The 14,441-nt window shown below is 38.4% G+C and overlaps 1 protein-coding gene across 1 annotated transcript in view; it reads left to right on the forward strand.

Annotated features, from left to right (window-relative positions):
* Positions 1-14,441, forward strand: part of rbm45 (RNA binding motif protein 45) — a 114,505-nt gene that overhangs the window by 52,462 nt on the left and 47,602 nt on the right. Inside the window, exons 3-7 of the mRNA XM_051710493.1 lie at positions 6,952-7,078; positions 7,181-7,300; positions 7,592-7,768; positions 10,449-10,578; positions 10,810-10,906. Coding sequence (XP_051566453.1) covers positions 6,952-7,078; positions 7,181-7,300; positions 7,592-7,768; positions 10,449-10,578; positions 10,810-10,906 — 651 coding nt within the window. The remainder of the gene's footprint in view (positions 1-6,951; positions 7,079-7,180; positions 7,301-7,591; positions 7,769-10,448; positions 10,579-10,809; positions 10,907-14,441) is intronic.

The raw sequence follows: 14,441 nt of genomic DNA on the forward strand, positions 1-14,441 counted from the left end.
GTTTGTTGTCTTCTTGAGCATCAATGAATGTTTTCACCTTGTGTAATAGTTGTGAACAAGTCCCTCAATTGGCCTAAGTGTCAAAATCTTTATATAATATGTATGTATTTACATTTATGCATTTGGCAGACGCTTTTATTGAAAGGGACTTACAGTGCCCTTATTACAGGGACAATCCCCCTGGAGCAACCTGGAGTTAAGTGCCTTGCTCAAGGACACAATGGTGGTGGCTGTGGGAATTGAACCAACAACCTTTTGCTTACTAGTTCAGTGCTTTAGTCCACTACGCCACCTCCACTGTATGTATGTATGTATGTATGTATGTATGTATGTATGTATGTATGTATGTATGTATGTATGTATGTATGTATGTATGTATGTATGTATGTATGTATGTATGTATGTATGTATGTATGTATGTATGTATGTATGTATGTATGTATGTATGTATGTATGTATGTATGTATGTATGTATGTATGTATGTATGTATGTATGTATGTATGTATGTATGTATGTATGTATGTATGTAGGTAGGTAGGTAGGTAGGTAGGTAGGTAGGTAGGTAGGTAGGTAGGTAGGTAGGTAGGTAGGTAGGTAGGTAGGGCGGGCGGGCGGGCGGGCGGGCACGTACGTACTTTTAAATCATAACGGTAACAGAAATCACCCAAATGGCCCTGATCAAAAGTTTACATACCCTTGAATGTTTGGCATTGTTACAGACACACAAGGTGACACACAGGTTTAAATGGCGATTAAAGGTTAATTTCCCACACCTGTGGCTTTTTAAATTGCAATTAGTGTCTGTGTATAAATAGTCAATGAGTTTGTTAGCTCTCACGTGGATGCACCGAGCAGGCTAGATACTGAGCCATGGGGAGCAGAAAATAACTGTCAAAAGACCTGTGTAACAAGGTAATGGAACTTTATAAAGATGGAAAAGGATATCAAAATATATCCAAAGCCTTGAAAATGCCAGTCAGTACTGTTCGATCACTTATTAAGAAGTGGAAAATTCAGGGATCTCTTGATACCAAGCCAAGGTCAATCTGACAAGCGGACCAGGTTCTGAAATGCAGTCCCTTGCTGTAGAAAAGTAGCATTTGTTTTGAGTTTCACGAACATCTCATTTGGTACCTTCAGCTAGGGCTGGGTGGTTTTTCCCATTTTTCCAATTAATTCGAATTTGAGTTTTGACACAATTTATTTTTTCAAAATTGAGAAATTGAGATTTTGCATAAAAACATAGAGACTGATATAAAAGACAGCGGTAATATTCCCAGTACAATCATGCATGTATACGCCGGCTTAAGATCATAACTGGCCTCGGCGTGCGCATGTTAATGAATGGTCTCATTTTCTTTTTACCTACAAACAATTTGACAGTTACGGGCGCTTCATTTCAAATTATATGGATAGGCTATTTACAGGGAAACTTCCACCGCTCCTTTTACCATGATGATTCAGATAGATCGCTTACTGCTTTGTTCTGTGATGTGTTTCAAATGTACTGCATCTATAGCCAACATCTGGCAAGCGATCATTCTGACAAACTTTGCGAGTTGAATTGGGAGAAATTATTTCAGATTGCTGCGCTGCTCAGCGTGAACTGCTTAGATGGCACATCTCTATCTGCATGAGTTTATGAATATACACACAAATGTTTTGATATGAGTACTCTCTAGATAAACTTGATAATTTCTAGGTATTGATTTCTAGATAACTTTCTAAATAGACTTGGTTTAGATGAAATGAATACCTACAGTGGCTAAGAAGTTTTTTGCTGTTTTCTCATTTTATTCTATTATTTCTGAACATATGGATGTAATAGATTTTATTTTACTTTTCCACTGTTGACAACCTCCCCCTGTGGTGCATTTGGTGCATTTGCACATTTTCCTTGCACACCTTTGTTTCCTATTATGAAAAGAACATGCATTTTGAATCATGTTGGAGAACATTAAAAAGTTGATAATTCGGAGTCACGTGATGCCATGCGAGGATCGGACGTGTGAACAGCGAGCTCTACGCACTTTGCTAGTTTTAACACTTTTAATGACATAAACCGGTGAGATTCGATACTCACTGTTCCATAACTGTTCTAGGATGACAATATGTCAAGTAATTCAAAATTCTCAGGCTCTGGAGACATTATAAGACACTTACATGCTCAAGCTGGCACCCCCGACCAGGCCCCGAGCTTGGGAGCCGATTTTGCAGCGAGAGATGTTGAACATGTTGGCAATGCTGATGAAGGTCGTTGCTGACTTGGAGGATCTTGCTGTGATACGTTGCTCGATCACTGCCTTGGAGGTGAAGTTTACCGATGTGGTTCCAAGAGTGGGGGATGTCGAGAAATGGATCGCTTATCTGGAGTCATCGGAAAGGGAATTATCTGCTAATCCGCTAGCGACCAAAGTGGATTTGGAGCGTGTCTGGGAGAAGTTGGACATGGGGAACCGTAGTCGGTGGAACAATGTCCGTATTGTCGGAATTCCTGAGGCAGAATAGGTCAGGATATGGTGAAATTCCTGGATGGGCTCCTTCTGAATCTGCTTGACATAACAGGCCATAAGCTGGAAATCAAGCAAGCTCAAAGCATTCCTTCTCAGCGAACTGCGGAGAGAGGCTGGCCCCGATCAATTCTGGCCAAATTTCTGAGATCATTCGATAAAGATCTTGTGTTATGTGGGGCGAGGAGTAAAGGAAGGCTTTCTTGGAAAAACCACAGCATTTTCTTGTTCCCAGACTTTGCGAATTTGACGAGAAACGTGATCGACTCCAGGAATGCAAGAAACTTTTACATCAACGGAACGTCGCTTTTGTACTGATGTTCCCGGCCAAATTGAGAATAGATGCTAAGGATGGCCGTAAAACATTCACATGCCCACAGCAAGCGATGTCCTTCATAAAGTCAATGGAGTAAGTTATCTTGAGGTACTCGCGTTGCAGCCGAGTGAACCGGCTCACTGAACATTCACTTGACTGTTCGAGGATACTGAGTGCCTTTTTTTTTTTGCTGGTTCCGCCTAGCAGCTGGAGTTTGTTTTGTGGAGTAACACACCTTCGGGACAGTTTTGTGGATGAATCTGCATGTTCTTTGTGCTTATTCCTCCTATTGGCTGGAGTTTGTTTTGTGGAATGTTTTTTGCAAGACATTGGAGTGATTAGGTCATTTGTTACACTCATGTTGCTGCCGAGTGGACCAGCTCACTGAACATTCGTTTGACTGTTCGAGGAAACGAAGCGGTTTTTTTTAATGTTTTTTTTTTGTGCTGGTTCCTCCTAGAAGCTTGAGTTTGTTTTGTGGAGTAACACACATTCGGGACAGTTTTGTGGATGAATCTATATGCTCTTTGTGTTTATTATGCTTATTGGCTGGAGTTGTTTTATAGATTATCTTTTGCCTTGTAATTCTGCCTCACAAAATTTGTATAGAAACACAGGACTTGAGTAATCCGACAGCAAAGTTATCGCGGGGGTTCTCTTAGGTGTACATGGACTGTTTGAGTTTGGAGGGATGGACGCCAGTTGGTGCTGTCTTGCGCAGGGTTAATGCGCATGTTTTCTTTTTTCTGTTTGGTTATGGGGGAAGTTCGGGTTTTGATTGTTGCACTAATGTTGGAATATGGTCTTTATAATCTTGTTTTTGACACACAATCTATTTTTACTTATGTCAAAATGTCAAATGTTAATATGAATGGATTGTCTCTCTCCACATGGAGTGTGAATGGGGTGGGTTACCCCATAAAAAGAAGGAAGGTTATTTCTCAAGTGTAAGAAATATGTTATAGTGGTCCTTCAAGAAATGCATCTTTCCCCGCAGGAAGGTGAAAAATTTGGCAAGATATGGGGTGCACTCGGACCGCCGAGTCTGCTCATTGCTGCTAATAATACTCAAGGTATTACTGTAATGTACTGTTATCACGAATGAGATCTGCTGTGTATAGTCCAACCACATTAGACTGTTGTGTATTTCTGCCATCGCGGGGGAGACTGGCACACTGAGTTTATCCATTAAAGAACCAAAGACCGCGGGACGGTTTACGAGCCGTCCACCGCGTCTCTGAGTGATAAACTAACAGCTGCCTTCTCTCCCACGATCGCGAAACCGGCTTTGGTGCCGCCACTTTATTCTCTCTCTCTCTCTCTCTCTCTCTCTCTCTCTCTCTCGTACTAACCAAACACGCGCGTGCACGACCCCTCACAAACATACTCACACACACGTTTGGCTAGTAGATAACTTAGTGATAAAGCTCAGCTTTGTCCCTAAGTTATCATACAAGCGGAGACACGCGGTAAACAAACAGACGGCATTAACCGGCTTCTCTCTGCCCACATTCGCGGCCATATTCTCTGGCCGGAAATCTCACATGACGTACTCTCCACGAGAGTCACGTCCGCCATTTTGTGCGCGTCACTCCTTACACACACCCACTTCCATTCTCTCACACACACACACACACACACACACACACACACACACACACACACACACACACACACACACACACACACACACACACAACTTCCTCATGTGTTATAGGCTTATTTTGGTTACCATATCTAAACATGTCACTGTTTAGTTTGTAGTTGGAAGTTTATTGACTGCATTGTATTGATTATTAATTGATATTACTGCATAAATAAACTTTGTTATATTTCAAAGAGAAGTGTTTTGGTTTGTTTTGCATACACCTGTGTCAAATGCTGGCAGGGGATGCCAGTGCTCGGATTCAGGCCTTCATTGTTTCATTTCGAAGGTCGATGTTCTTCGGACATTGATTTTCCTAAGAGAACAATCTAATATTGATACTGTTTTACTGTCTGGTTATTAGTCCCTGATTCCAGGGTGGTGCCCCGGCGATATTAATCCTTATTAATATTTTATTGATTTTTGATAATTAATCATTATCTTTGATGATTGTTGAATTTGAAGGATCAATCAGTGTTAATTTTAATCAATGTTTCATTGATGTTAATAATTAATGATTATCTTTGATAATTGTTGATTTAAAGGATTAAAAAAGCTAACATTGATTCTCATCTATGTTCTATTGATTTTAATAATTAATAATTATCTTTGATAACTATTAATTATTGCTAATAACCAAACCCACTCCTGAACGTGGGGCACTACATTTAATGGTGCGCTGTGTGAGGTTTTAATGAGTTAGATTCTATTATTTAATTTAAATATTAATTAATAACTAAGGAAATAATTATTAATTGTTTCTGATGGTAACACTGATCTAAACAACCAGTAGAACCTACAGTATTGAACAGGAAGTTCTTGCCCCTATTTCGCCATTGCAAAGCCTTTCTGTCAAACTAATCGGAGAAGTAAAATTACACCCCGTTCTCTCACATTTGCACTCGGTATGGACAAAGGTGTCCAGAGTGTTTAATTCGGACATTTATTTAAATGTAGCCTTGAGCATATGGCTGAACCCTTTCTGCTGGACAGAGTGGATTGTGAGGGAGGTTAATACGCTCGGTGACCTATATGAGAGTGGAGTGTTGAGATCCTTTCAAAATATTGTTCAACATTTTGGGATTGCCAGGTCTCAGTTCTTTAGGTATTTACAGCTGCGCCACCTGCTCTGTTCTGTTTTTGGGAGTAACACCCCCCTAAAGTGACAGATACTCTGGGAGTGGTGATTACTGCTTTTGGAAAAGGTCATGAGTTTGGGGGAAGGAGCTTCGGCTTCTCTCAAGAGATTATGGGAGAAAGATTTAAACTTGGTATTGGAGGAGGGAGTGTGGGCTAGGATTCTAAAAACTTCTACAGCTAGAGATGCAAAGGGGCGCCTTATGCAATTTAAGATTTTACATCAATTTTATTGGACCCCCTCTAGATTGTATAGGCTTGGTCTTAAAGACACACCCACCTGCTGGCAATGCCAGTCAGAAGATGGAGACACAATCCATGTTTTTTGGTGGTGTGTTAAGATCCAAGAATTTTGGTTGAAGGTTCAGAGTTTTGTGTGTGAGGTATTGGGCACTCAAATTTCATTTTGCCCCAGACTCTGTATTTTAGGCGATGGGGCGGTCATCAATATAGGGTATAAATACATAAAAAATTGGATCCTAACCAGTGTTATGATCGCCAGAAAATTGTTTAAGGGGATGGAAGTCGGCTGGAGCGCCCCCATTTCAGGAGTGGTGCATGGAGATGGGGAGGGTGGCAGCTTTTCAGGAAGTATCATCTAGAAGACCGGGGAACTTGGATTCGTTTGTTGGGAAATTGGGCAATTGTTTGCCGTTCCTGGAGGGCTCTCGGGGAGGGGCATTGGAGAGAGAGGTATAGTTCTAAATGTGTGTGATTATATTTATATATATATATATATATATATATTGTATGTGTGTGTATATACTCATGTGTGACTAGGTATGTTTGTTAGGGGTCAGGGTGGGGTTGGGGATTGGGAGGGTGAGGGTAGTGGTGGGGGTTAAATGTTGATTCTGTGTTTTGCTTTTCTTTGTTTACTGCATGAATCAGTAAAAAATGTTAATCACCAAAAAAATTAATAAATAAAAAAATGGTTAAACATTAAAACAAAGTCGTGTGATAAACAGGACATAAAATTTTATGTATGGTATTCAATACAGTAAAAATATCCATTAATATCCACGCAAAAATGGAGTTGCTTAAGCTCATGTAATTTTGGCCTATTTTCATTCAATTCCAAAAAAGGGCTACAAAACCCGTTCTAGTTACTAGAAATCAAGTTGGAAAAAAATATATAATGCAATATTAGTGATAATATATGGATTTTGTGAGTTTCATAAACTTTATTTAAATGGATCGGTCATTTTGACCAGAGAACACAAGGAGCTGGTAGCCAGTGAGGAACACATCACAAGGGTTAAGACTCAGTACTTTTAAAATAGGACCCTATCTTTGTTTTATTATTTATACTCTCTCTATCTCTCTGTTGTCTCTGCTGCAGGAGTATGGAGAAATAGAGTACGCTATCATTATTAAGAATAAGACCACAGGGGAAAGCAAAGGTCTGGCATATGTGAGATACCACAAACCTTCACAGGCAGCCAAAGCCATTGAAAACTGTGACAAGAGTAAGTATACTTGGTTTGCAGTGTGAACTTTACTTTGTGATTTGATGTTGTTTTCAGAAGAGTGTTTTTTTTGTTTTTGTTTTTTGCCATGTGTCTCTGCAGCCTTTAGAGCTATTTTAGCTGAGCCCAGAACCAAAAATGCATCGGCTGACAACGAGTCTTTCAGCAACCCCAGACCAGAGCACTCCACAAATGATCCAGGCCCCAGCTCTTACCCATTTGGTTAGTATAAAGCCATCTTTAACAACCATCAGATCCGTTCACGTCCTTGGATTCAGAAATGATTTGTTTCTATGGCAATGATCATAAAGCTGTAATAGAGCTATGTGCGGCTTTGTTTGATGACAGATAAATATTTAATCACTACATGAATTCATTAGTTTTGGTGAAAACAGTCTTTCCCCATTCAAGAAGATAGGAACCTGAGGCATTGCCAAGATGATTGTAGAGTTAACCAACTTGCTTTGAAGGGACTTTTTGCCACTGAAATGAAACAAACATGGTTTTCTGCAGCACAAGAGTCCAGCAGCTATACCACAGGAGACGCGTGGAGCTCTGACATCATCACCCGGTGTCTGATGGTGTCCTCACGCACTGCAATCACACAGGAACAGGTCTATGGTCTGTTCGATCTGATCCCGGGGATGGATTTCTGCGAGTTGCAGAGAGACCAGTACGGCTTCAGCAAAGGTTACATAACACGCACTCCACTACAGCGTTCACTCTTTAAACACAGTCTTGCTCATTTTAAAGATCAGGAACTAAGAGAGAGAACCAATGTCCATGTTGAATGTGTGATAGAAAATTTAAGTTTACAGATGATTGTACTATATTATACTACTGTATATAATGCTAAATATAATGAAATGCTGAATACAGTGAATAATTATGCTATGTGATGTGATGGTCCGGATAAGGCCAAATAATGTCTGACAAATGTCTGACAGGGTCAGACATTTTTGGGGGTATGCTCGGGAAAAAAATGCAATTACAATTCAAAATGTGTTGGGGAAAAATACCTGATCTGAACATCTGATACAGTTCTTAATATCCTATTACAGTCCTAGTTATACATATTATGGCCTACATTATGAATTAATGTTTGATGCATTTTTTAGAGTAAGAGATAATAAGTTCTCGATCTTGACAATTTGTATAAATAAAACTATTAAATTTAAGTATTTGACATAAATGGATGAGCACAGTTTGTTTAAATGGTTTGATAAAAGGCCTCAAAGTTAATAATAATAATAATAAGAAGAAGAAGAATAATGGCCCCTGAAAATCAAATCCAGGAAAAAGTTAATTTTGTAAAAGTACATTTCTGACAGTGGTAGTGTGTAAGTAATGTCTGATTTCACTAGTACATTTATAGCATGGCAAACATTATTTTACTGGCTAAGTCAAGTCATTTTTATTTGTATAGCTGTTTTCACAACACACATCGTTTCAAAGCAGCTTTACAGAAAATCATGCTTTAACAAAAAATGAAACTGTAATAAATATATAAAGTCTTAGGGTGTGTTCACACTTGTAGTTTGGTCCTCTTGGTCCAGACCAAATTAGAAAATGATACATTTAGTCCTGGTTCGCTTAGCGTTCACACTGGCATTTTTAATACCGAACCTAAAGATACAAAACCAAAGGCATCAGGAAAAAGTCACAACCTGATTGGACAGCTTTCATGACATATATTTTTTGGACGGAACTTGCCGATCATCCAAAACAATACTGGCTGCTGGGCGAAATGCTCTCGTTATAATTGATAATTTTATAATTAATAATAATAATTGTATTTATTTATTTATCACATATTATACATTTACACATTCACAGTGAAATTCTTTTTTTCACATATCCCAGCTAAGCTGGGTCAGGGTGCAGTGTCAGCCATGATATGGCGCCCGTGGAGCAGATAGGATCAAGGGCCTTGCTCAAGGGCCCAACAGTGGCATCTTGGCAGTGCTGGGGCTTGAAACCCCAACCTTCTGATCAGTAACCCAGAGCCTTAACCACTGAGCCACCACTGCCCCCCAGTTATATTTATATATGTATATATGGTGGTATTATGTGTAAAGGAGTCAAAACAGCACCAGGAATTCCTCTGTTGCACACACAAACGAAGATATGCTGCAAGGAGATGGCGGTTCCGATGCCTGTACCGAACTGTAATGGGCAACATAGTTTCTATGATGAGAAGAACCAGGTATGCTTAAGGTCAGTATTAGGCAAATTACTTCCTGTTTTTGGTCCGTTTAGATGTCTTTGGTCCAGGTTGCGTTCATATATCAATCGAACCGCACCAGAGTTCGTTTGGAAGCGGACCGAGACCCACTATTCAGGCGGTCTTGGTCCGCTTGTTTGGTGCGCACCAAGGTTCGGGTGACAGCGTTCACACTTTTTCAAATGAACCGCATTAACATAGCAATCGCACCAGAGTTCGTTTTAATCTAACCAAACCTGCCATGTGTGAACACACCCTTAGAGTGATCATTGTGTAGTTTGAATAAAATATGATTGTAAATTGTGTATAAAAATAAATTAATAATAATAATTGTATTTAGAACCAGGTGAGCAAGCCGAAGGCGATAATCATACACTGCCATTTAAAATGTATTTTTGAAAATAACATTTTTTTAAAGAAACATAATCAGTCACAATACTATTTTAACTATCTTAAAATATTAATTTAAATATTTAAAATGTATGTAATCAGTGACAGTGTGGAAGCATATTTATCTAACATGATTCTGTATTGTCAGCTGAGCTAAATTATTAATATTTCTACTCTGGTTCACCATTGCCCTCTGCTGTGCTGACTTGTAGTTCTAGTTCATCCCTGATGGACCATTTTGCACTTTGTATGACTTTCTTTCTTCTGTGGAGCACTAATGGAGATTTTTAGCAGAATATCCAAGTGCTCTTTTCAATACAGTGTAAAAAAAAAAAAAAAAATCTGCATAAAAATAGGCAATACAACTTCAGAGCTTTCTTTTTTTTTTTTTTTTTTTTTTGAAGCCATACAAAGGCTTTGTGAGAGAAAAAGACAGTAAATTAAGTTGTTATTTACTGACAGTCTTTCGCTCCACAGCAGGTGAAATCTCATTCACATTCATGGATGTTCAAATATGCTGCGTCTCACCACATTTGATGTCAATGATACCAAACATTATTGGTTCTTGCTTTTCTTGTAAGCAAATGTGACTCGACAATTTTGAATGTGTGAAAATGCAAAACCAATTTGAGAGCTGAGGCAGAGGGGCACATTTTAGAATAGTAGTAGTAATAGTAATTTTTTACTTTTTTCCTCACACAAATCTTGTGGCTTCAGAAGACTTGGAATATGATGCACAGTTCGTTTGTTCTACAGGTCAGGCTGTGGTGCGGTATAATAATTTGGGTTCTGCGGTTTATGCTAAAGAGAAGCTGAATGGTTTTGAGTATCCGCCTGGTAACCGCCTCTCGGTAACTTTCATAGATGATGGGGAGGACAGGACAAGGTAGAGCCACCTTAACATACATCTCATTCTGATTCTAAATTAAATGCCTCAGTGTAGATGCAATGGTTCTGTAGTCTGTTATTTATGTTTGTTATGCATATTCTACTGTTTCCTGTAATGTTGGCTTGCTAGTGCATACAGTAGAGCAAGCTTTAGCTCAATTAAAGTTGAACTGAACTATTTATGTGCAGTTGTTTCTAATCAGGTTATATTTTGTTTGTCTGTGTTTAGTCCCGTGGGGAAGATGGCAATGCAGCTCGTGGCTGCTCAGATGATGTCTATGGTGTGGAACGGCCCCTCGGGTGCACAGCTAATGAAGACTAGTGCGGTGAGTAATATATATATGTGTGTGTGTGTGTGTGTGTGTGTGTGTGTGTGTGTGTGTGTGTGTATACCGAGCTTTAAAACTACATTGAAGGTTCTTTTTTTCTTGCATTTCTTGATCCCCTTACACCATCTTTTTTAAGATTTTCCACCTAAATGACAAACAGAAAATAATCATTTATTTCTCTAAGATTACTCTGATAGCCTTTTTTTAATTCAAGTGTTCAAAAACCTCTCCAAACAAGTATTCAGATGTTTAATTGAACATTAAAACTGCTTATGGAGTCATGTGGAGGAACACACATTTGGGACAGTTATGTGGATGAATCTGTAAGTTCTTTGTGCTTATGCCTCATATTGGCTGGAGTTTGTTTTATAGATTATTTTCTGTTGTGTAATTCTGTCACTCAAAATTTATATAGAAGCACCGGACTCGAGCAGTCCAATGGCAAAAGTGTCATGGGCGCTCTCGTAGGTGTACATGGACTGTTTGAGTTTAGAGGGATGGACTGCGCACGTTTTTCTTTTTTCTGTTTTGGGGAAGTTTGGGGTTTGTTTGTTGCTCTAATGTTGGAATGTGGTCTTTTTCATTTTATTTTTGACACACAGTCTATTTTTTCTAATATGTCAAAATGTTAAATGTTAATATGAGTGGATTGTCTCTCTCCACGTGGAATGTGAATGGGTTGGGGCACCCCATAAAAAGAAGGAAGGTTATTTCTCTTCTTAAACGTAAGAAATATGTGTTTCTTCAAGAAACGCATCTATCTCCACAGGAAGCTGATAAATTTGGGATGAGATATGGGGTGGACATGTTTTCTTTAGTGCCGGCTCAAGTAAGAGCAGGGGAGTCATTACATTGATAAGCAAGCATCTACAATTCAAATGTCTCAAACAGATTAAAGATAAATTAGGAAGAGTCATTATTGTTTTAGCAGAAATTCAGGGGCAAAGGTTGATTTTGGCTTATATTTACGCACCTAACGCTGATGATCAGGGCTTTTTTTTTTTTTTATAGATCTTGAAGGGATGTTGCAAGCCGCTGGCACCCCTCATGATATAATATTAGAAGGTGACGGACTCAGTCCTTGATCATAGTGAAGCAAAAGTGTGTAAGCCCCCTAGAGCAACTGTGTAAAGTGTAAAAATCTTGGTCTTACAGATATTTGGAGACTTTTGAACCCATCTGGTAGGGACTATACATTTTTTTCATCAGTCCATAAGATTTATTCTGCAATAGATTTTTATTTTATTTATTAAGTCCCTCATTTCATCTGTTGTTGATTGCTCAATTGGAAACATTTTAGTCTCAGATCACACCCTGGTGAGTTTAAAGTTGTTGCCACATACGGAGAAAAAGAAATCATATAGTTGCCTCTTTAATGTATCCCTTTTGAATAGTCCTGAATTTCAACAAAATTTAAAGGCCAAAATCAATGTTTATATGGAGACTGGTCCTCAGTATTCTCTGTGGGCGTGGCTTGGGAGGCACTTAAGGCAGTTCTTAGGGGTCAGATCATACAGTATGCCTCATTCATCAAAAATTCCAAAGCATGAGAACTCGTGGAGTTGGAAGGGAATAGTGCCCAACCGATATAGCTTTGTATAACCCTGTCCATCACATCTGTTTGTTATGTTAGCCAGCTATAGTTTGTCAGTGCAGTCAGTAACGTAACAGATTGAAATGTAAACATCAGATCATCTTTTTGCAGCTCAGAAGACAACGGTGCGGTGGTAAATTGTGTCTGAATGTTGATTTCACGCTATGTTATTATCTAGTTGGTGAAACACAATGCTGGAAAGTAAAATAAACAACATCCGTGTTTTACTCTCCGTGACAACGAGCTTATAGCTAACTAGCTAATTATGTAGCTACTTTCATTGTTGTCAGCTGAGTGGAAGCTAATGAGTAAACATGTATTCACCAATAAAAATAAACAGGGTGCGCTTTCAGCCGTCTCTGTCTCCGCGAGCATCTTTCTAAAACACATCACAAAAATGAACTGAAATTCCACAAATACTTATCAGACAAACATGAAACATATGTCTAAAGAAAGCTTAAAATGTCTACATTTAAATAAAACAATTCAAATTTAAAACAGATATTCTCCTGCAATGTAATCTGTATGAAACAAAGCGATGTACAGTTTCTCCTGGCTCAGCTAATTATCCCTAATGTGATCACACCCACCAGCAGAGCGCGCTATTCATACGGTAATGTGCTGAGGCGATCAATGCAAATGGTAAACGCCCCCAACAGTGCCTTAAAAAACATCAAGTTCATTCACTTTTCTGCACATTTGGAAGATGGCACGCTACACAGGTGAGGAAGCTCCTGGATAGTGACGAAGAGTTCACATTTTCCTCAGAAGAGTGGAAATCCGATGAGGAATGTTTGCATTTTGAAGAGCGACTTGATCCAGCCGAGGATACAATTTCAGATAAGTAAATCATTTAGTTTTACTTACATATTAGTTGAAATGCTATTTTATATAAACATGGACATATTTTACTAGTTGGACTATTTCCAGACTTGCCAGCCAGTATTGAAAGTATTGAAATTTCAAATATGTCCTAATAGGCAAGTTTTAGTTACATTTAAATGTTGCTTCGGCTAAAGCAGGTATTTAAATTGTATGCTGTATGATATAAATATGATATGTAATATGATATCAAAATAATATGAATGTTTAGATTATATTTTAAATAGTGTTTATGGTGCCTAATTATCATCAACGAAGCTTGTGCTTGCAAATATCTGTTCGGGTGTAAATATGTAAAATGTGCTGTAAATATGCCCATATTAGAAAATCAGCATATTAGAATGATTTCTGAAGGATCATGTGACACTGAAGACTGCAGTAATGATGCTGAAAATTCAGCTTTGATCACAGGAATAAATTGCATTTTACAATATATTCAAATAGAAAACAGTTATTTTAAATTGTAAAATTATTTCACAATATCACTGTTTTTGCTGTATTTTGGATCAAATAAATGCAGCCTTGGTGAGCAGAAGAGGCTTCTTTTAAAAACATTAAAAAATCACATAGGTCTAAAGTTTTTAAGTAAAGTCTTTGTGTAAAGAAAATGTATAGTCCGATTACTTCTTAAACTTGATTTTGTGAATAAGCTACAAACAATACATTCAGTCATTAAGTCTCCTCACATTTATTCTCTCTCAGGGGATGGGTCTTTGTCCCCTCAGGTGAGAATCACATCAATATTCATGATCATCCACGCCTGCTCGCATATGGCCTTTCTAACACTAAAAGTGTCTTACAAAAGTTAAACGACTATATTGTTTTGTATGAATGAGTGATCAGAATGGTTTTCACATCATTTTGTAGCAAAAACTCTAGGCTACAAGATCCAGTTCTCAAAAGTCTTGTGAACAAATGTTTAGTATGTGTTATATGGCCTTATTTCAGTGACTTAACATTTTTGTTTTTTCAAAAACCACGCATAAACGTTATTTTCTCAAAAATACAAACATGTACATACATGTTGTTCACATATTATTGTAGCCCAGTTTGTGC

The sequence above is a fragment of the Myxocyprinus asiaticus genome, chromosome 11 (assembly GCF_019703515.2).
Source record: "Myxocyprinus asiaticus isolate MX2 ecotype Aquarium Trade chromosome 11, UBuf_Myxa_2, whole genome shotgun sequence".
In the NCBI taxonomy this organism is placed as follows: domain Eukaryota; kingdom Metazoa; phylum Chordata; class Actinopteri; order Cypriniformes; family Catostomidae; genus Myxocyprinus; species Myxocyprinus asiaticus.